Source organism: Pelobates fuscus, chromosome 4 (genome assembly GCF_036172605.1).
Source record: "Pelobates fuscus isolate aPelFus1 chromosome 4, aPelFus1.pri, whole genome shotgun sequence".
Taxonomy (NCBI): domain Eukaryota; kingdom Metazoa; phylum Chordata; class Amphibia; order Anura; family Pelobatidae; genus Pelobates; species Pelobates fuscus.
In genome coordinates, this window is record NC_086320.1 from 382,929,311 (window position 1) to 382,950,847 (window position 21,537).

The 21,537-nt window shown below is 46.3% G+C and overlaps 1 protein-coding gene and 5 non-coding genes across 7 annotated transcripts; all 6 read left to right on the plus strand.

The window, feature by feature from the left end:
* The first annotated feature begins 4,663 nt into the window (after positions 1-4,663).
* On the plus strand, positions 4,664-19,277 carry TBRG4 (transforming growth factor beta regulator 4). Of its 2 annotated transcripts, none has more exons than XM_063452843.1 (11): positions 4,664-4,740; positions 6,679-7,166; positions 9,041-9,361; positions 10,466-10,637; positions 11,467-11,624; positions 12,272-12,382; positions 14,368-14,512; positions 15,066-15,314; positions 15,904-16,015; positions 17,761-17,875; positions 18,894-19,277. In XM_063452843.1, exons 2-11 carry the CDS (start codon positions 6,753-6,755, stop codon positions 18,993-18,995), a joined length of 1,899 nt encoding a protein of 632 aa, XP_063308913.1. In that variant the 5' UTR covers positions 4,664-4,740; positions 6,679-6,752; the 3' UTR covers positions 18,996-19,277. The 2 variants fall into 2 exon arrangements, with proteins under 2 accessions (XP_063308913.1, XP_063308914.1); XM_063452844.1 differs by having other exon boundaries at positions 6,682-7,166.
* Positions 6,373-6,505, plus strand: LOC134609573 (small nucleolar RNA SNORA5). Its single transcript, XR_010090847.1, has one exon. It is a non-coding gene; the product is annotated as a small nucleolar RNA SNORA5 (small nucleolar RNA).
* On the plus strand, positions 7,684-7,815 carry LOC134609514 (small nucleolar RNA SNORA5). The gene has a single exon (XR_010090803.1). It is a non-coding gene; the product is annotated as a small nucleolar RNA SNORA5 (small nucleolar RNA).
* LOC134609511 (small nucleolar RNA SNORA5) lies at positions 11,109-11,242 on the plus strand. Its single transcript, XR_010090801.1, has one exon. It is a non-coding gene; the product is annotated as a small nucleolar RNA SNORA5 (small nucleolar RNA).
* Positions 13,863-13,996, plus strand: LOC134609572 (small nucleolar RNA SNORA5). The gene has a single exon (XR_010090846.1). It is a non-coding gene; the product is annotated as a small nucleolar RNA SNORA5 (small nucleolar RNA).
* On the plus strand, positions 15,652-15,789 carry LOC134609513 (small nucleolar RNA SNORA5). The gene has a single exon (XR_010090802.1). It is a non-coding gene; the product is annotated as a small nucleolar RNA SNORA5 (small nucleolar RNA).
* Positions 19,278-21,537: the final 2,260 nt, after the last annotated feature.

A 21,537-nucleotide genomic window follows, 5' to 3' on the forward strand; every position in this document is an offset into this window, starting at 1 on the left:
ACCTGAAGGTCCATTAAACTTTAAGGATGTTGTTCCATTTGGTAGGAACGTAATCTGCGCTTGTAATTTTGATAGCATATCACGTCCCAGCAATTGGACTGGACATTCAGGCATATAAAGGAATTGGTGTTTTACTACGTGGCCTCCCAATGTACAGAGTCGACTTTTAAGAACCGGTTTTTCAGCACTTCTTCCAGTTGCTCCTATCACAGTAATAGTCCTTCCAGATGGAGGAGCAACTAGATTAGTCACCACTGAATGTTCAGCACCAGTGTCGATCATGAACGCACTCCTTTTCCCCCCTATTGATACATCGACCATAGGCTCCGCTCGACCAAGGGGGATGGAGCCCGGTCGGTATCAATAGTCCTCCATGACAGTGTCAGCCAATCCTACAAAGTCCCTACCTTCTCTATCGCGGGACCTTTGCGCTGCTGGAATATACCTGTCTTCCCTAACACTTCCTCTGTTCCCATTACTCCCTCTATAACCATTACTCCCTCCGGGGCCTCCTCTACCTCTCGCTCTACCTCTAAAGTTTCCGTAGCCTGCCCTGGGTTGGTCTCTCTCGTACTGCTCTCTTTGCGGACATTCGTTCCTCCAATGCCCTTCTTCCTTGCAATACGCGCATTGATCCCTACTCAAAGGCTCCCTACTCCATCTATTATTGCCTCTATCTGGGCCCCGTTTATCTACGCCTGCGATCGCTACCGCTAGCATATCAGCCTTTTTACGCATCTTGCGCTCTTCCTCTTTCTTACTTTCTGTATCCCTGTTCATATAGACCTTATTTGCTACCTCCATTAGTTGGGTGATGGACATACCTGCAAACCCTTCTAACTTTTGTAGCTTGCGCTTAATATCTCCGTATGCTTGGCTGACAAAGGCGGAGTTAACCATTCGGGAATTGTCTGCGTCTTCCGGATTAAAGGGGGTATACAAGCGGTATGCCTCCAATAATCGGTCATAAAAGACACTGGGCGCTTCATCGCTTTTCTGGATCACCTCAACTGTCTTCGACATGTTAATGGCTTTCTTTCCTCCGGCTTTCATGCCAGCAATTATAGCGTCTCTATAGGCTCTGAGTTGAACCATATCAGCACCATTTACGTTCCAATCGGGATCGGTGTTGGGATAGTGTGTCGCGGCCCATGCTGCTGGATTGGCTTGGTTCAAAGCACGGGCTCTATCCTCTAATGCTTTAATGGCTGCTTGATTTATTCTTGTCCTTTCCTCATTGTTAAATAAAGTCATTAGTAACTGCTGGCAATCAGCCCATGTCGGATTATGCGTCTGTACTATTGAGGTGAACAGATCAGTCATAGCTTGTGGTTTCTCAGTATACGAGGAATTATGGGTCTTCCAGTTTAAAAGATCGGTTGTGGTAAATGGGACATATACGAAGACTGGGTCAGCGTGTGCCATTTGACCTGCGGCATCGATATAAGCTGACCCGGGATTCAGACGAAGAGGCATCTGATAGTGCTTTAATTGTTGGGCACCAGTCAACTGTCGGGTTTGGATGGGGCTACGTAGAGAGGCGTCAGTCATGGGTTCCGGTCGGGGAGAGATAGGGTATGGGGATGTGGGAGGTCGGTTTTGGGAAAAGGTCGTAAATAAAACACTTCGAGCCGAGCTAGATGAAGCTTGACCGGAAGTCTGAAGTGGCGCCAAATCAGGATATTCGTTTCTAATGGGGGTGGATTCTGGTTCCGGAAGGGGAGATTTAGTACGAGGGGGGGTGGATCCTGTACTGGAGGAGGAAGCGGAAGTGGATGAGGGTAATGAGGGGAGGGGTGCAGGACTTCCTGCGTTTGCGTCACTTCTTCTTAACGGAAAGTAAGGGGGCGGCAAAGGGATCTCGGACTCAGGGGGCGTGTCCAAAATGGGCCTAACACCAGTCCTAGTGGACGAGCAAGTCCTAGCTACCATGAGGCGACACTGCTCCTCGTGGCATGTCTGGAGCCATTTTGGCGAGTCATTTACGGCCTGTCTCCAACAGTCAATATAAGGAAACTGGCCGTAAAGTTCAGGCCTACCCGATACAGCCACGTGTAAGCGCTGTACCAGAGTTGGATCCAAACTGCCACGTGGCGGCCATGCCGCAACCAAAGTAGGCCACTCCCTAGTACACAAAGTGACCAAACGTACAGGAGACATCTTTACCCCAAAATCACAAACTTTGAATCCCTTTTTAAAATTCTTAACCATACATCCTAAGGGATCCGGAATCGTTGACTGCGACGCACCCATACTTAACAATGGAACGTCGTCGACAACGAATACTATACACGCGTACTATTCAACAGTCACACCCGTTTCCTCTGGCAACAGCACCACGTGGTACGGTTACCAAGTGAAACGTACACAATAACAATAAACACTCAGGGAATTCCCGTACACACACAGCTGTTACACCAGTCACTATATAATCAATATTATGCCCTTTGGCGTAACTATACAGTCACCCACGCTATAATTCTCTATATACGAATTACCCGTCTATAACACACCCCAGTAACATCGTCTTTTACAAATAGCGGTTACAGTACGGTTAGCATAGGTCAAAGCACAAGTTAAGGTCACAATACAATTATTAGTGGTTATGGTGTTAAACATGCAATGGACGACAATGATTAGTACTTATTATATAATGTCAGTAAATATACAGGGTTATGGTACCGTGCACTATAATACAGCAACACACTATTAACACTCTCGCTAGACGGCTGAGCTCGCGCTATCTAACAAGATATACACTTTACTAAAACAATCGTTAACACATTTACAATTCCCAACTAAACTATTGGCCAGTACCTTGAATGGACTACCTAAAACTATATACACCCGTTTTGGTTAGCCACACTGCCCAATCACCACATATATAGCGAGCTAGAGAACCGAATTTACACAGGCGCCTCTTAGTCGCACTATCAAAAGTCTAGTGGGTTCCAAATTTACACGCCTTCCCACTTAGCCCAGATAGGATGAGAACTAGCGAACCGAATTTACACAGGCGCCGCTTAGTCTCCCGGTCCCTCCGACCTAGCGAACGTAATATACACCCTAGAACGCTAGTCTAGACAAGACACCGGTGTCCGGCTAGGGCTATTTACACCAGGACCCCGCCTGACTAACCAAATCAAACGGTCTGACTAAAGAGCGTTCGATCGAGCGGTGCGCCTTCGCTCCTTCCCTCCGACAGAGGGGGCAGATACACAGATTCAAAACCCCTTTGGGCCTACCGCACAATCGGTATACCCCTAGTGGGTCCTGCCGTCTAAAACAGCAGTTGTCTTACCTCCTCGTTCCTGAACCTGAGTTCACACTCATCGACGGGGACACCCCAGCACTTCTTACGTAGAGGCCGATGATCTCCTGGACAACAGACCAGTGGCGCCGAGACGAAGGGAGGTCCACGCAGAAGTTCAGGGGTGCAGCCGTAGAGAACGTGGGCAAAGATAGACCGTCTCACGCCTCTGCCTCTCAGCTACCGTTGAACGATGAGCTTCCCGGCCAATGCACCAAATGATACCGGAGAAACTGACGGAAGCCAAGCACAGAGAGATGGACACAGGTTTCTTCAGGAAGGAAGAGATTCTTTATTGGATCACCGATCGGGACTCAGAGGGACTAGCGTCACCAAAATACAGCAAAGTCTGAGTACTGAATACATAGAGTACATTCCTTATATAGCACTGTAGCTCCTCCCACAATTAACTACACCCACACATACCCTTAACCTATTTAATAAATAGAGTCTAAACTCATCCATCCGGTCTAACCACGTGGCTCATCTGATACAAAGGAGAGGGACGCGTAATTCCAGTTCTTACATTCCTGCACCTGGTCAGTACAGTGATAACAGTATCTTAGCTACGTGTAATTAACTAACTGATACTACAAACACATATACATACATATGCCTTGTGGCAATCTTAGCCTGCTAAACTTGTATTTTACTGGAATTACATCACAGTACCTCTAGGGGTACACACTATAATAATGTACCTCTAGGGGTGCACACTGTAATAATGAACCTCTAGGGGTGCACACTGTAATAATGAACCTCTAGGGGTGCACACTGTAATATTGTACCTCTAGGGGTGCACACTGTAATAATGTACCTCTAGGGCTGCACACTGTAATAATGAACCTCTAGGGGTGCACACTGTAATAATGTACCTCTAGGGATGTACACTGTAATAATGAACCTCTAGGGGTGCACACTGTAATAATGTACCTCTAGGGGTGCACACTGTAATAATGAACCTCTAGGGGTGCACACTGTAATAATGAACCTCTAGGGGGTGCACACTGTAATAATGTACCTCTAGGGGGTGCACACTGTAATAATGAACCTCTAGGGGGTGCACACTGTAATAATGTACCTCTAGGGGGTGCACACTGTAATAATGAACCTCTAGGGGTACACACTGTAATAATGAAATGCTAACTACCATAACCACTACAGGCTCTAGTTATGGTGCTGACCCACAATTCTTTGTCAAACAAAGTTCCTCCAGTCAGTATTAGCAGCTCCCCACTAATGCCAGACAGGAGTCTGAGATCTGACACAGTGATGCCCCAGGTAGGAAGCCTGGCAGGTGCTGCCCATATCTAAGATGGCTGCTCTCATCCAGAGACTACAGCGGCGCGTCCTAGTGACGTCACTGCCGGTGCGCCGCGTTTCCGTCTTTCTGGAGGTCAGAGGAAGCCGGCAGCGTGTTATCGGCATGGGTGAGAGGGGAGACCGGGGCCATGGGGGGATGGGGGAGAGAGAATGTAGGGGGGCTGGGGCCATGGGGGGACTAGAGAGAGAGAGAGAGAATGTAGGGGGGCGGGGGAGAGAGAGAATTTAGGGGGGCTGGGGCCATGGGGGGGAGGAGAGAGAATGTAGGGGGGCTGGGGCCATGGGGGGGAGGAGAGAGAGAATGTAGGGGGGCTGGGGCCATGGGGGGGAGGAGAGAGAGAATGTAGGGGGGGGGCTGGGGCCATGGGGGGGAGGAGAGAGAGAATGTAGGGGGGGGGCTGGGGCCATGGGGGGGACTAGAGAGAGAGAATGTAGGGGAGCTGGGGCGGGGGAGAGAGAGAATGTAGTGGGGCCATGGGGGGGGGGGGGTGGAGAAGGGGAGAGAGAATGTAGGGGGCGGGGGAGAGAGAGAATGTAGTGGGGCCATGGGGGGGGGGCGGGTGGAGAAGGGGAGAGAGAATGTAGGGGGCGGGGGAGAGAGAGAATGTAGTGGGGCCATGGGTGGGGGGGGGGGGGTGGAGAAGGGGAGAGAGAATGTAGGGGGGCTGGGGCGGGGGAGAGAGAGAGAATGTAGGGGGGCTGGGGCCATGGGGGGGACTAGAGAGAGAGAGAGAATGTAGGGGGGGCTGGGGCGGGGGAGAGAGAGAATGTAGTGGGGCCATGGGTGGGGGGGGGGGGGGTGGAGAAGGGGAGAGAGAATGTAGTGGGGCCATGGGTGGGGGGGGGGGTGGAGAAGGGGAGAGAGAATGTAGGGGGGCTGGGGCGGGGGAGAGAGAGAATGTAGGGGGGCTGGGGCCATGGGGGGATGGGGGAGAGAGAATGTAGGGGGGCTGGGGCCATGGGGGGGGATGGGGGAGAGAGAATGTAGGGGGGCTGGGGCCATGGGGGGGGATGGGGGAGAGAGAATGTAGGGGGGCTGGGGCCATGGGGGGGGGAGGAGAGAGAGAATGTAGGGGGGCTGGGGCCATGGGGGGACTAGAGAGAGAGAGAGAGAATGTAGGGGGGCTGGGGCGGGGGAGAGAGAGAATGTAGGGGGGCTGGGGCGGGGGAGAGAGAGAATGTAGGGGGGCTGGGGCGGGGGACAGAGAGAATGTAGGGGGGCTGGGGCGGGGGACAGAGAGAATGTAGGGGGGCTGGGGCGGGGGAGAGAGAGAATGTAGGGGGGCTGGGGCGGGGGAGAGAGAGAATGTAGGGGGGCTGGGGTGGGGGAGAGAGAGAATGTAGGGGGGCTGGGGCCATGGGGGGGGAGAGGGGAGAGAGAATGTAGGGGGGCTGGGGCGGGGGAGAGAGAGAATGTAGGGGGGCTGGGGCCATGGGGGGGGAGAGGGGAGAGAGAATGTAGGGGGGCTGGGGCGTAGGAGAGAGAGAATGTAGGGGGGCTGGGGCCATGGGGGGGGGGGAGGGGATAGAGAATGTAGGGGGGCTGGGGCCATGGGGGGGGGGAGAGGGGAGAGAGAATGTAGGGGGGATGGTTTACTGTTTACGTAACCTTGTGCTTATTAGTGTTAGTGAGTAACTCAGTTAATTTGTATTTTATGCCTGGGAAGTTGAGTACTTGTTTCCTTATCATTAACATTATAGTATTTAAGGTTTTGATTGATTTTTTTTTCTTTGAGACTTGCAGCCATGTCAAATTCCATATTCATGATGTCCATTGTGATTATGGGCCTAAGTGGCTGCCACAGAATAATTGTAGTTCATGGGCCTCACATCTATGTTGATGACGAGGATACAGTTATACTACAGACAGTTAATTCTGCGTTTTTCCCTAATAAATGCTTTATTTGGTTCTAGAGCTCGGGTACTTCACTTTGAATACCTTAATTTACAGCATTTAATTGAATAGCCTTTATGAAGATGACAGGTTCTTTCTAACGTTTAACATGTAATTATTGTGATTCAAGACCATTTTCATTGTCTTCTAGTAGGAAAGAAACGTTGAGGTGAGCATCTTTCTGCTCTATGGGTTATGTTACTTTGAACTGAAAAGCCGAGAAAGATGGCAGCTCGCTTGGTTCAACGTTACTCCCGCCTGCTCGGAGCCTCGGCATCGGTTGTCTTGGCGCCATGTGGTCACGCTCCTGAGTGTTTGAAAGTTTGTCATCTGACTCAGCCACTGCTACTGCGTAACACCCTCCATACATCCTCTCTGTGTAGACATTCAGACAAACTCCTAACCAAAGAACAGAACTTAAACACCCCCCCGGTGCTTACAGAGTTTGATTCTGACCTTCTAGCTGCCTCTGGGTTGGAGGAACTCTTACAGCTCAGCAAAGATCACAATGTAAACAGCAACCAGGCAGCTCAGATCATTTCCCGGATCTCCAGAACGGTGACAGAGACTAAATCTGACCCAGAAACGGTCCTGCAGGACAAACGGTTCCAGCAGCTCCTTCTGATCATGCACAGCCAGGTACGTTAATTACCCTGGAACACACAACCCTATTAAACTCTGTGATAATGCCTGGATTGGAGCATTTCACTTGACACATCTCAAATATCCGATTGTACTAATTGCGAGATGCAGACGTGTTTCTTTAAGAGGGAACTTGTTGGCTAAGAGTGTTTATAGTTTACCATGTGGACCTGTGACGTCTACCTTTCTATCTTTGAGCCGGATCAGCAGATTTTTTTCTGGCGTTAATCATTTTATACACATTGATATTGATAATAACTTATTTCATTTAATAAGCTTTCTAAATGATTCAATTCTGTTAGAAAATGTTCAAAATGATTTATGTACAGTGTTCACCATTAAATTCTATGGTAATGTTTGTATATAAAAATCTTCGAAAGTTTTTCTGACAGAATTGAATCATTGGGAAGGCTTATTAAACTGAGACCCTTGTGAGAGATCCCTTTATGTACCTTTCCCTGAGCTCTTAATATGAGGTCGTGTAGATTGTGTTTTTGGGATTACATCCAAAGATGGCAGCTTTGTCAAATTCAGTACTGCCTGTTTACTGGCAATTACTGGCCAAAATGGCTGCAACAGTAAACATGAGAATCATGGGCCCCTCTTTCTATGGAATGTTGGGGATACATTGATACTGCAAACATATGACAATAGAAAGATGTATGCAGGCCCTTTTAAGGCAGGTCAGTACCCGTATCTATATACTGTGTGTTGATGTTTCTGTAAACAGAATTTCAATAACTAATGTGCTCTTTGCCGGCTTCTTATTTGGTTAATCAAGAAAATCACTAGTCTCTGAAAGACAAAGCTCTCAAGGAGCACTGTTGCCTATTAGGAACCCAGTGCTGACATTGTAAGTTCCAGCTGCCAGTTGTAGAATTAGAACTCTCATGCTGCCCTGCCTGTCTTAATATAGTTAAAGGAACAGCACACACACTAAAACAAAAATAGTGTTTTACAATGCTACTTAAAATCACCTATCGTGGCAAATAAATATTGGGCTTCAGTTACAGCATGTGGCTATATTGTGTGAAGCCCACCACTATGTCATAGTACCCCGATATCGGTGGTAGTGTAGGAACCACCAATATTGGGCTTCAGTTACAGCATGTGGCTATATGGTATGAAGCCCACCACTATGTCATAATACCCCGATATCAGTGGTAGTGTAGGAACCACCAATATTGGGATTGTTACAGCATGTGGCTATATTGTGTGAATCCCACCACTATGTCATTGAACCCCGATATCGGTGGTAGTGTAGGAACCACCAATATTGGGATTCAGTTACACCATGTGGCTATATTGTATGAAGCCCACCACTGTCATAGTACTCCGATATCGGTGGTAGTATAGGAACCACCAATATTGTGATTCAGTTATTACACCATGTGGCTATAATGTATGAATCCCACCACTATGTCATAGTACCCTGATATCAGTGGTAGTGTAGGAACCACCAATATTGGGATTCACTTACACCATGTGGCTATATTGTATGAAGCCCACCACTATGTCATAGTACCCCGATATCGGTGGTAGTGTAGGAACCACCAATATTGTGATGCTATCATGTAGTGGTGGGCTTAACACAATATGGCCACATGGTGTAACTGAAGCCCATTATTTGTTTGCCAGATAGGTGATTTTAAGTAGCTGTGTAAAACTTAAAACTGTATTTTAGTTTTTGTGTGTGCGCTGTTCTGCTAACTGTAGTTTGTATATATTTTGGTCTTTCAGACAGCACTACTTTTAAATGCATGTTATTGTTGAGCATCAAGGGAGAAGTAGTTTTGCAGTATTTCGGAATTGGTCCTTTGGCCTTTCCATCTTACACTATATGCGCTGAAGAATGATCTGTTTTTCCATAGATTTCCACCGTTTGGAATGGTAATTTAATTCGTCTCCTAAAGAGCCTACATGCGTTGGGGTTAAATGAGACCAAACCACTTAAGTCCGTGGAGACGGAGGTCTGGTGGCGATTGCGCAGACTTGGCTTCAAGATGCTGGTTCAGCTGGTGGATTTTTACAGCTCGTTACCGCGCACCAAAGAACGTAAGGAACTGATTGGGGATCTGATTAAGAACTTGGAGTTACGATGGACGGAGATCGAGGATGTGAGAACCGTAGTGACTCTGATTACCAGGGTGGGGTATATCTCGAGCAGTTTTATGGACAGACTCGAGGACAAGGTATGGGAATATAAATGCAACACTCTCCAAATGCTCCTAGTGGAGCGATTACCCATAAAACATGGCTCACATCAGCAGACCGGACTCATTTCAGTGATAAAATGTACTATTATGCAAATCCGCACTGACTCCAAAAATGTTTCAAGTTTTGATTTCTAATTTAAATGTCATTTATTTTCTAGTGATATTGTTTTATTTGAAACTTAAAGGGACACTATAGGCACCTGAACAACTTTAGCTTAATGAAGCAGTTTTGGTGTATAGAACATGCCCCTGCAGCCTCACTGCTCAATCCTCTGCCATTAAGGAGTTAAATCCCTTTGTTTATGAACCCTAGTCACACCTCCCTGCATGTGACTTGCACAGCCTTCCATAAACACTTCCTGTAAATAGAGCCCTATTTAGGCTGTCTTTATTGCAAGTTCTGTTTAACCCCTTAAGGACACATGACATGTGTGACACGTCATAATCCCCTTTTATTCCAGAAGTTTGGTCCTTAAGGGGTTAATTAAGATTTTCTTATCCCCTGCTATGTTAATGGCTTGCTAGACCCTGCAAGAGCCTCCTGTATGTGATTAAAGTTCAATTTAGAGATTGAGATACAATTATTTAAGGTAAATTACGTCTGTTTGAAAGTTAAACCAGTTTTTTTTCATGCAGGCTCTGTCAATCATAGCCAGGGGAGGTGTGGCTAGGGCTGCATAAACAGAAACAAAGTGATTTAACTCCTAAATGACAGAGAATTTAGCAGTGAAATTGCAGGGGAATGATCTATACACTAAAACTGCTTTATTTAGCTAAAGTAATTTAGGTGACTATAGTGTTCTTTTAAGTTTTCATTCCAGCTGAGCAAAATCTCTAATGTTCCGATAAGATGGCACGGAATGTCTGTCAGTTGTAATGTGATCTTGTAGAAACTTTATACCCAATCTGAACGGGTAGTTTAACAGTTTTTTAATACTGGTGGGATAAGTCTGAGTAGGTTTGTATCCATCCACTTGCCTTTCGTTCCAACAAATGTTAGTGTGGATTTAAACGTTTTTTTTTATACAACCGTAAGTACATGGTTTTTAATTTGATTATGTTTTGTTATTTGTTTCCCAGGCTTTGGAACTAGCTGAACATTTTACTCCTGAGGACATCCGTAAGGTAATGCTCTCTTTGGCAGCGCAGAACCGTCGCTCAGTGTCCTTACTGCGGGCACTTTCCTACCACTTAGTGCAGAAACACGTGGCTCTCAGTCCCGCCATCTTGGTTGACCTGGCATTTGCTTACGGTAAGATATTCTTTGTTTCCTAGACTGCCCTAGGTAAGTGTGACCCTTGATGGCATACAGTGCTAGACAGCTGAAGGACAGTGTGGCCCTTGATAACTTGGTGTTAGATGATCCAGGACAGTGTGGCCTTTGATGATCCAGGACAGTGTGGCCCTTGATAACACGGTGTTAGATGGCTCAGGACAGTGTGGCCCTTGATAACACGGTGTTAGATGGCTCAGGACAGTGTGGCCCTTGATAACACGGTGTTAGATGGCTCAGGACAGTGTGGCCCTTGATAACACGGTGTTAGATGGCTCAGGACAGTGTGGCCCTTGATTACTTGGTGTTAGATGGCTCAGGACAGTGTGGCCCTTGATAACTTTGTGTTAGATGGCCCCGGACAGGGTCACCCTAAATAACAACAAACACACACTGCTAGGCAGCAACACTTACTTAAGGTATGATATTGTCAATGTGAAGAACATATAGAGCAGTCTCGTCAAATTCAGTACTGCCTGCTTCCTGGCAACTACTGGCCCAAATGGCTGCCACATAAACCATGGATCATGGGCCCCACTTTCATCTTCCTCTGGGATTTGGGGATAAATGAATCCATAACAGTGCTGTATGAGTATGCATACTGATTTCTCTGTGCATCCCCGGGATGGTCGGTAGGTGAACACTGGCTGTTGAAAATAAAATTAATTTGATTCTCTACCATCCTAGCCTGCTAGAGCTCTCCTAGTATGGCTGCTATAAGATGTTTCTGTTTAGTAGCCTTTTTGTAAACATAAAACCTGGTACAAGGAGTGATTCTTCTTTTTTTCTTTTTTTTCTTCCCCCAAAGGAAAGCTGAATTTCCACCAGACGCAGGTTTTCCAGAAGATCGCATGTGACCTTCTCCCTTTAGTGCCGGAAGTGAGTGCGCATGACATATCTCACTGTGTGAGGTCATTCGCCTACCTCAAATGGTCAAACATGCCGCTGTTTGAAGCTTTTGCGCAGGTGAGTCATGACAGCATGCTGAATGAGATGTGATTGGTCCCTGCAGTAACCTGAGCACTTCCAGCTAGTGATTGTGATCCTGCATCTGCTCTGCCTAGCTCTAACTTAACACTCAGCTTCTCCTGCTAGAGCCAGGACCCGGGTACGGTATCAAACGGCTTAAACCGTTTAACATCTTTCTGGCACCATAACCACTACTGCAAGCTATAGTATTTGTGGTCCTTGGTGTGATCATTTCATGTGCTGTTCGTGTGTGTGTGTGTGTGTGTGTACGTACATGGGTAAATATTTTATATAAATGAGGGCACAAGTGGTATTTCTTTAGCTCTGTAGGACTTAGTTTTTCTATACTGTAAAGAAGATTACAATTCTTATTAGAATAATAATCGCAGTAACAGAATTATTGTATAAATTGGTGTATTGCTCACTAATCTACGTGTGTGTGCGTAAACATGTCCATGAAATTACACCTACATAACATATTTCAGCAATGGTATATGTATTGTTTATGAATAAATCCAGTATCTTGCTAACTGACTCCTACATTCTACCTGTGATTGAGCCCCTGCAGTGCAATGTCTGACTGATGTTTTTTTTTGCAGTATTGTGTAATGAAGTAATATGAAGCTTTTTGTCCATTCTATTAGGCCAGCATTGATGGTACTGACAAGTTTACCGTGAATCAGCTCTGTAACATCATCCTCGCGTTTGGCAGATTGAACTTTCAGCCCAGCAACAAAGAGGAATTCTACAGCATGGTAATTACATTTATGGAACAGTATTTGTACAGAGGCCTCAGTGAGCATGGGACCCGTCTACTAAGAGCAAATAAACTATTAATATCTGGTGGGATCAGGGTGGGAAAAGAACTGGTAAGCGGGAGGTGGGAATAATGGGGGTAATGTGAAAGGATCTAGTGAGGATGTGTTGGAACCTGCAGTAGGTTAGGTCAGAGTTGGGTGTGTATTGGATGTGAGCGATAGTCAGATCCGCGAAGGAAGTGTAAAGGTGAATTCAGTGTTAGTATGCAATGTTCTAATGAAAGAGAGGGAAGAGGAGCAGAAGGTAACTGTGAAGACATGTCCCATGTCCGGTCAATGGGAAGGAAACAAGAAAATTGTTTTGAGTTTGTGGCGGAACCAACCCCGCCACTTGTGCCTGGAGAGGACTGCTTGCTCGCCTCTTGCCCTGCGACTATGGCCCTGGGATTTATTGCCCTTCTAGGAACTGATTTGGGGATATTGTATCTTATTATGCTGCTGCTGGCCCTTTAAGAACCGTCTGGGGACATACTGTGGAGTTACTGGGTGGCCACCATTTCATGTATCAGAGACACATGGTGAGAACAATGGATGAAGCACATGGTGAGAACAATGGATGGCGGCCATTTTAACTCACAGACACTGTTTGGACTTTTCTACACGGTGCCATCTCGCCGGTATTTAGTGCACAAAGACATCGTGCAGTAGTTTTAAACTATACAACAGGGGACACATTATACAGCCTGTATATGTTCTGCGGAATCTGCATTAAACTGTATATTCCAAACTACTGAACAGATCTGGTTGAATTTTGGATATGTGGTTCACCCAGATCCCCCGGTTCCGAGGATATACTTATGGGGTTATTGCATGTTTTGGGATTCCTGTGATATTTTATAAAACTGTATTTCTCTGTCTGTGATAATTATATTACCCATTGTGTTCAGTAATCATATCACAGGCAGAGGGGAGGATTTTGTGTGGGAGTGTCTGTGTGTATTGTACGGATTGATTGGTTGTATTTCAAAACCTTGTGGGCAGTACTATGTTTGTGGATTGTGAATAAAAGAGGCTGTATGTGCCAGTACAGTCAGTTCTACTTCACCCTCAATCGGAGTCCTGTCTCTTATTGGGGGAATCTGCTACAAGGGATTGCTATGCTCTGCATATTCCCTTGCTATAATCACTGAGCTCTTGTAAGAGCTTGTTCCTGTCTTTGCTCTCTGAAGGAGTCTACGGTGGTTATGGTGTCTGCTGCAGTGCTTGGAGTCCTCAGGAAGCGCTAGGAGCATCCTTCAACGGAGGTACCCAATCTGGGTGCAAGGTGATCCGTTACAGAGTTTGGCTGAAATGTCAGATCAGTTCTGCCTGTAGATCCAGTGGAAGCAGAGTGTGGGAGATGTCATGGTGATACGCCTACTGTACAGCGAATATCTTCTTACACTGTGACCTAATTCCAGTGCAGCCGCTTCTATTCTGCAGCCTTGTCAAATTCAGTACTACCTCATTGCTGGTAGCTACTGGCCAATATGGCTGCTATAGGAATCTGGTAGCTCATGGGCCCCTCTTTCCTTAGTGGAAATTGGGGATAAAATTGTGCTACAAACAATAGGCCACTATATTCAATAAAGTACAATCAGGGGGTGTCTGTATGCCATAGATTAGCCAGGGGCTATCTGTTTTAAGCAGTAGATGCTTATATGATTGGAGGTTGCATGTTCTGTACAGTATTCTAGCTGTTGCGTGCATTTATGGGGAGCGTCGGGACTGCTTTCGAGTGCAGTGGTGGTGGTCGCAGATTGGCTGTTTGCAGTGGATGGTGGGGTCAGGTGTTGTGCGCAGTGAGGGGATTTGGGGGCTGGCTTTTGTTTGTGGGGTGGGGGTGGGGGATCAGGGGCTGGCTGTGTGAAGTTGGTGGTTATTTTTTTTTTTTTGGGGTGTGCCGAGATAAATAATACCAGAATGTCACTATCCCTTTTTAGATTCATCAACGGCTCCGTGGGGGACTGGAAATGCTGGACCCGTATCTGCTGGTGGACATTGTGTGGTCGCTGTGTGTCCTGCAGCAGGCCAGTGGGTTCTATATACAGAGGGTCCTGGAGCCAGGGTTTAGAGAGAAAATGTTTGGTAAGTAGCATACCGTGCAGTGTGCGGTCAGCTTCCTGAGCCAGTAATGGTAGTGTATGTCTGTTAAAGGTTAGAGATTTCAGCTTCGTGGGATCCTTTCATTAGACTGTTCTCTATTAACTGCCATTAACAATATACCATGCCATATTAATGCAGACTGCTCCCATCCCACAACATCACCTATTAATCTGTATGGAAAACCAGACGTATTGGCACATTTTAGATTTTTACAATAACAAATTGCCACATGACCTGAAAAAGACGCTTCACAGATACAAACCAGGTGCCTGATCCTGATTCTTCATCTCTGCTGATTTCAGCCAGACAAAGATGTAATAACTAACAGTCTACCTTTTACTCACCACTGCATGACCCACTGAATGCCTGGGACGTGGAGTAACTATAGCTTATATACCATAGTTTGTAAGAGAATAATGATGGTTAAGCCGTACGGTGTCTATCTTGGCCAAATGACGCAGATATATGGTTTATTACACAGTTGGTTTTTTTTCTTATTCTATTAAAGCATGACGTTCTTTTCTGTTCCTTATAGCGGACAGTTCCCCCAAATCTTCCAACTACAAACAGAAACTCACCCATATAAACGCCACAGCGCTTCTCGAGGTTCCGGATTACGGGGGGTCTCGGCTCCAGCCGCAGGAGATCCTCTCTGTTTCAGCTGCTATGGGCGACCGGAAATTGACACCTCTGCAGACTGGGTTGAAAAACGTGCTGTCTAACCTGTTTTCTGTGGAGGGGACCTGCCGATATGGTGTACAAACGAAGTACGGCTGGCCAATTGGTGAGGATATATGTTAGACGTAGAATAAATTTCTGTTTAACCCTGTATGTCCCACAGCACACAGGTACATGTTTAAATACCTATTTTGATACCTTTGGTCAGGCAATTGCTTGTCCTGACGTAAGGCTGAGAAAGTAGACCTGCAGCTCTGACTGTTATACTCCTTTACCTTTGTTAATAGAATGATTTTATGAATGTTTGCCAGAATAATCTTGTGGATATTTATCACGCTGATTGGGGAGTTGTAGTCTCGTTATTTTTACTTGTAAATTGTCCACTGTTTGCGTGGCATGAACAGAACTGAGCAAAATCCTCTGGTTTTAGATAATCGTTTCCTTGCAGCCTTGTCAAATTCAGCACGGGCTGGTCAGTGTTCGTTGCTGGCCAAAATGGCTGCTACAGGAACCATTACAGCAGCTCATGGGCCACACGTTCATACCCGTGGACACTGAGGATAAATGTGCTGCTGACAAACAATCTTTGTAAATGTTTTGTTTTCTCCCATCGATCCATCCTCCGTTTCATACCCTAAATGTCCGCCATTGAGTGTTCCTCCATGTTCTTACATTGGTTCTCTTCTTTGGTCAAGATGGAGAAGTTGTCCTGGACTCTGAGAACAATCCCTTATCACTACAGGATCTGACAGCACCACATCTTCTGCACCCGCCAGGGACCGTGCCATTACCGCAGGGAGCCAGGAGGTAAAATCACCTGCACAACGCCAGAAGGTGTCATTAAATCAGGACGCATCCTAACTTCACTAACAAGGGTTAAACATAGTGAGCGGAGTATGTGTATCCTGCGTATCATTGCAATGTCCAGTGTAACCCCTGATTCCTGCAATCTCTGTGGCCAAATTACATTTTCCATTATTTAGTCTTCTCACACTGTTATGGGTGGTCTTTCCCGGGTCATGCTGATCCCGGTAGTCCATTAAATGTGCAGCAAATCCTCCACTGTCCAGTGGTAGCCACCATATTGTTAAATCATGCTTGATGGTATCAAGCTTGGCATGGTGTTGGATCACGCCTGTTTATATATTTATATTTTCATTATTGCCCTGAATAACCTACAGCAGTAATTCAGTGTGTATTATTGGGGTCCGTTTCCAGCTCTGGTACTTGACAGGTTAAATAGTAACGTCTGATTATGTGCATTTTGAGGGGATGACGAGGAGACTGATGGATAACCAGATGTTTGAGGCCGGGCAGTGCCCTGCATGGTTCAAGTGCCTTATTGGAGAAGTGCTGCAGGGTGTAAATTCCTTTCTGCCACCTGAAGTTCTAGCTGTGCCGGTATAAACATGTTGGCATGTGTCTGATTAGTGCAGTGGAATAGTTTGTGTCCCAGTACTGAGGAAACTTTGAGGCTTTACCCCCAGTAAGGCCCACTGTCAGGTGAAAATGCCACCTGTAGCTGTGTTTATCCAGTTGGGGGAAATGCGTACCACATGTTGACTCCCGCTCCCCTGATGTATCTGCCCAGGCTGTAATTAAATCCAGTCGTTTTCGTATATTTTTATTAAGCTACAGTCAACCATTGACATTTCATAGCTACCAGCCTGTTCTAAATGCAAGCTAATCACTACAGCCGTTGTGGATATGGTGCCAGGAATGCCCTAGGGATGGTCCATTGTAAGGAGTTGACCGTTTTTGAATGGGGCATCTGCAGTGTGATATTGCTAAAACAAGGAGTTTCAGCGGATCCTGTAATAGCACTGTGACCTCTATCCTGCACTGCATTGGTTATGGTTTTTAGAGTGTTTCTTGGAGAACATTTAGAAAAATAAATGTCAGCGTCGCTTTTCCAACAGATCGATTTTCAGGATGGTATGATTATAGTGAGGGCAATCAGAGTTCCCATCTGTAAGATAATGAACTGTGCTCATGCAAACATTTTAAAAATATAAAGGAGCACTCCGATGTAGTGGGTATGGTGCCAGAAGCCACTCCCTGCCTCCACTAATGCTGACATAGAGCCAGGAGCTTCTGCTTGGGGAGCCTCTATTAGTTCTCCTGAGCTAAGCTCTATAGTGCGTCAGCTGATCTGTCAGTGAGCTAGCCGCTGTGTTACGCTTGGCTCAGACAGAGAGTCTCTGGCTGACCTGCATCCTGTACTGGAGGTGGGGCATGGACCCAAAGTAAAAAGTCAAACTGTTTTTAAATAGAATGGCTTCTTGGGTGGAGGAAGTCGGGAACCATAACTGCTACAGGGCACTGTAGTTGTTATAGTGCTTGGTGTGTTCCTGTAATAAGTGCCATTTTCTGTAATACCCAGAAGTTCATGTACAATTTTTGTTGTCGGGCTGATTTGTGCCCTGGTACCTGTATTAAGCTTGTATCATGGTATCCGTAATTTACAAACACAGCACACAGATTGTTTTCTGCAGTGAATAATTCGATTAAATGCAAAAGCTAATCTCGCCCTATTTTTGCTCCCTTGCCAGGTTTGCCTTTGTGAGCTGGGAATTCCCCAATTTTAACTCTCGGAGTAAGGACCTTCTTGGCCGCTTCGCCATGACCAGGCGGCATCTCCAGGCTGCTGGGTTTTTGGTGGTTGAGGTAAGTCATATTGGCTGGATTTGCTGATGCTATATTATTTATTTCAGTTTTTATTACACTATGTGAATCCGTTGGGAGAATCTGGGAATGATTGTGCAAGTTAGGGGCTTTAACAGATCATATGTGTGCATTGCTGTATTATCTGTACATCTCAGTGAGGAAATGTGTGCTGTGTAATATGTACGTCTCAGTCAGGGAGTGTGTGCTGTGTAATATGTACGTCTCAGTCAGGGAGTGTGTGCTGTGTAATATGTACGTCTCAGTCAGGGAGTGTGTGCTGTGTAATATGTACGTCTCAGTCAGGGAGTGTGTGCTGTGTAATATGTACGTCTCAGTCAGGGAGTGTGTGCTGTGTAATATGTACGTCTCAGTCAGGGAGTGTGTGCTGTGTAATATGTACGTCTCAGTCAGGGAGTGTGTGCTGTGTAATATGTACGTCTCAGTCAGGGAGTGTGTGCTGTGTAATATGTACGTCTCAGTCAGGGAGTGTGTGCTGTGTAATATGTACGTCTCAGTCAGGGAGTGTGTGCTGTGTAATATGTATGTCTCAGTGAAGGAATGTGAGGATTGCTGATATAAAATGCTTCTGAATATACCCTGCTTACTCAACTGGCAGAGGAAAGCAATTCTAAGAGATGTCAGAACACATCCTGCTTCCCTGTGCCAGTCTGCTCCCCGATACATCGCAGTTAGAGGGTAATAACCTCCGGGTTTCTTCCTGCTTCCCTGTGCCAGCTGTGCCAGTCTGCTCCCCGATACATTGCAGTTAGAGGGTAGTAACCTCATGTGTTCTTCCTGCTTCCCTGTGCCAGTCTGCTCCCCGATACATTGCAGTTAGAGGGTAGTAACCTCCTGTGTTCTTCCTGCTTCCCTGTGCTAGTCTGCTCCCCGATACATCGCAGTTAGAGGGTAATAACCTCCGGGTTTCTTCCTGCTTCCCTGTGCCAGCTGTGCCAGTCTGCTCCCCGATACATCGCAGTTAGAGGGTAGTAACCTCCTGTGTTCTTTCTTCTTGCAGGTGCCGTATTATGAGTGGTTCGATCTGAAGTCAGAGTGGCAGAAATCCGCCTATCTGAAGGACAAGATTAATAAAGCTGTGGCCGAAGAGATGGCCAGATGAAGGTGTCCACAAGGATCTCCCTGATCTAAGGCTACAAGTCATTCTGTTACGCCGAGTGGACAGAATGCGTGTATATAAATGTATCCTGTACAGAGCCGCTTGTTATATTGCACACTGGAACCTCGCTGCACTGAGCATTGTGACAGTTTAAGGGTTCATGTTTTAGGTTTCTTTATTTTAACTAAGTTTCTGTTCCTTTGTGGGAACCATTGGTTATATTATAACCGGAAGAAGAATAACAATATGTGCAGAACAATAAACCGTAATTGGTAACTGTGATAACTGTGTTTATTATTACTCCGTGTCCCAACCTGCACGCTGTGCCCAGTCCTGCGCTGCACCTCCTTCACCCCAAACTGCACCCCATGCCCATTCCTGAGATCCACCTCCCTCTCCCCAAACTACACCCCATGCCCAGTCCGGCGATCTGTCTCCTTCACCCCAAATTGTGTCGTGCCCAGTCCTTCACCCTAAACTGCACACCGTGCCCAGTCCTGCCATCCACCTCCTTCACCCCAAACTGCACACCGTGCCCAGTCCTGCCATCCACCTCCTTCACCCCAAACTGCACACCGTGCCCAGTCCTGCCATCCACCTCCTTCACCCCAAACTGCACACCGTGCCCAGTCCTGCCATCCACCTTCTTCACCCCAAACTGCACACCATGCCCAGTCCTGCCATCCACCTCCTTTACCCCAAACTGCACCTTATGCCCAGTCCTCCTTCACCCCATCCTACACGCGGTGCCCAGTTACCCTTTCTCCATCCTTCACGCTGTGCCCAGTCCTGTGATCCACCTCCTTCACCCCATACCATACCCCATACTGTGCTCCTCATCCCTTACATTGAACCACTCCCTGCAATTCAGGCCATATCCTGGCATATACCGTCCTTCACCCCATAACCCATCCTGCGCTCCATGCTGCATTCTGCTATCCACCTTTCTGTGCTCGTAAAAGTGAATTTCAGATAACTCTAGGCGGCAATAACTAAACTGAAAAAATTCAAGCCTACTGTTTTGTTTTTTTTCCCGGCTATGTGCGTTAAAATGAGAAATTATTTTTGGGTTCCTGCCGTTCACTCTGCACATCCCTGTGAAAACATCATAGTTAAACCAACTGCAAAATGTAAGCGAAGGAATAGGGAGCTGTGTCCGGCCGTGCACGGAGATATTAAAGGTATTTATTTACTGTAGAAAAGTGTAGCCCCATGCAAGAACTTATTTTCATTTACTATGTCTCCCACTGGAAGGCTATTCCAGGTATCTACTACCCTTTCTATATCACTGTTACTGCTCCCACTGGAAGGCTATTCCAGGTATCTACTACCCTTTCTATATCACTGTTACTGCTCCCACTGGAAGGCTATTCCAGGTATCTACTACCCTTTCTATATCACTGTTACTGCTCCCACTGGAAGGCTATTCCAGGTATCTACTACCCTTTCTATATCACTGTTACTGCTCCCACTGGAAGGCTATTCCAGGTATCTACTACCCTTTCTATATCACTGTTACTTCTCCCACTGGAAGGCTATTCCAGGTATCTACTACCCTTTCTATATCGCTGTTACTGCTCCCACTGGAAGGCTATTCCATGTATCTACTACCCTTTCTATATCGCTGTTGCTGCTCCCACTGGAAGGCTATTCCAGGTATCTACTACCCTTTCTAAATCACTGTTACTGCTCCCACTGGAAGGCTATTCCATGTATCTACTACCCTTTCTATATCACTGTTACTGCTCCCACTGGAAGGCTATTCCATGTATCTACTACCCTTTCTATATCACTGTTACTTCTCCCACTGGAAGGCTATTTCAGGTATCTACTACGCTTTCTATATCACTGTTACTGCTCCCACTGGAAGGCTATTCCGGGTATCTACTACCCTTTCTATATCACTGTTACTGCTCCCACTGGAAGGCTATTCCAGGTATCTACTACCCTTTCTATATCACTGTTACTGCTCCCACTGGAAGGCTATTCCCAGTATCTACTACCCTTTCTATATCACTGTTACTGCTCCCACTGGAAGGCTATTCCAGGTATATACTACCCTTTCTATATCACTGTTACTGCTCCCACTGGAAGGCTATTCCAGGTATCTACTACCCTTTCTATATCACTGTTATTGCTCCCACTGGAAGGCTATTGCAGGTATCTAATACCCTTTCTATATCACTGTTATTGCTCCCACTGGAAGGCTATTCCAGGTATCTACTGCATTTTTATTTCACTCTCTGTCTTAGTCAATAAAGTGCAAATTTTCAAGAATTCGGATTGAATTTCACATTTAGGCCACTGTAGCCGGTGATGGAAGGAGGGACGCAGTACGCGGCGGTCACTGGTGCTTAGTGTGATGCTTACTGCACACCGTCCCACGGGACTCAGTTTCTGCAGTGCTGTACTGTGGAGTTTTCGCTTCTCGCTGCGTTGCCTTGTTCGATACAGTCTGTCAGCATTTTTCATTCTAATAATAAAATCGCTGGCGTTTTTGCAGATCGAGGATCGGAGCAAGCTGTATAATAATGACACACTTTGG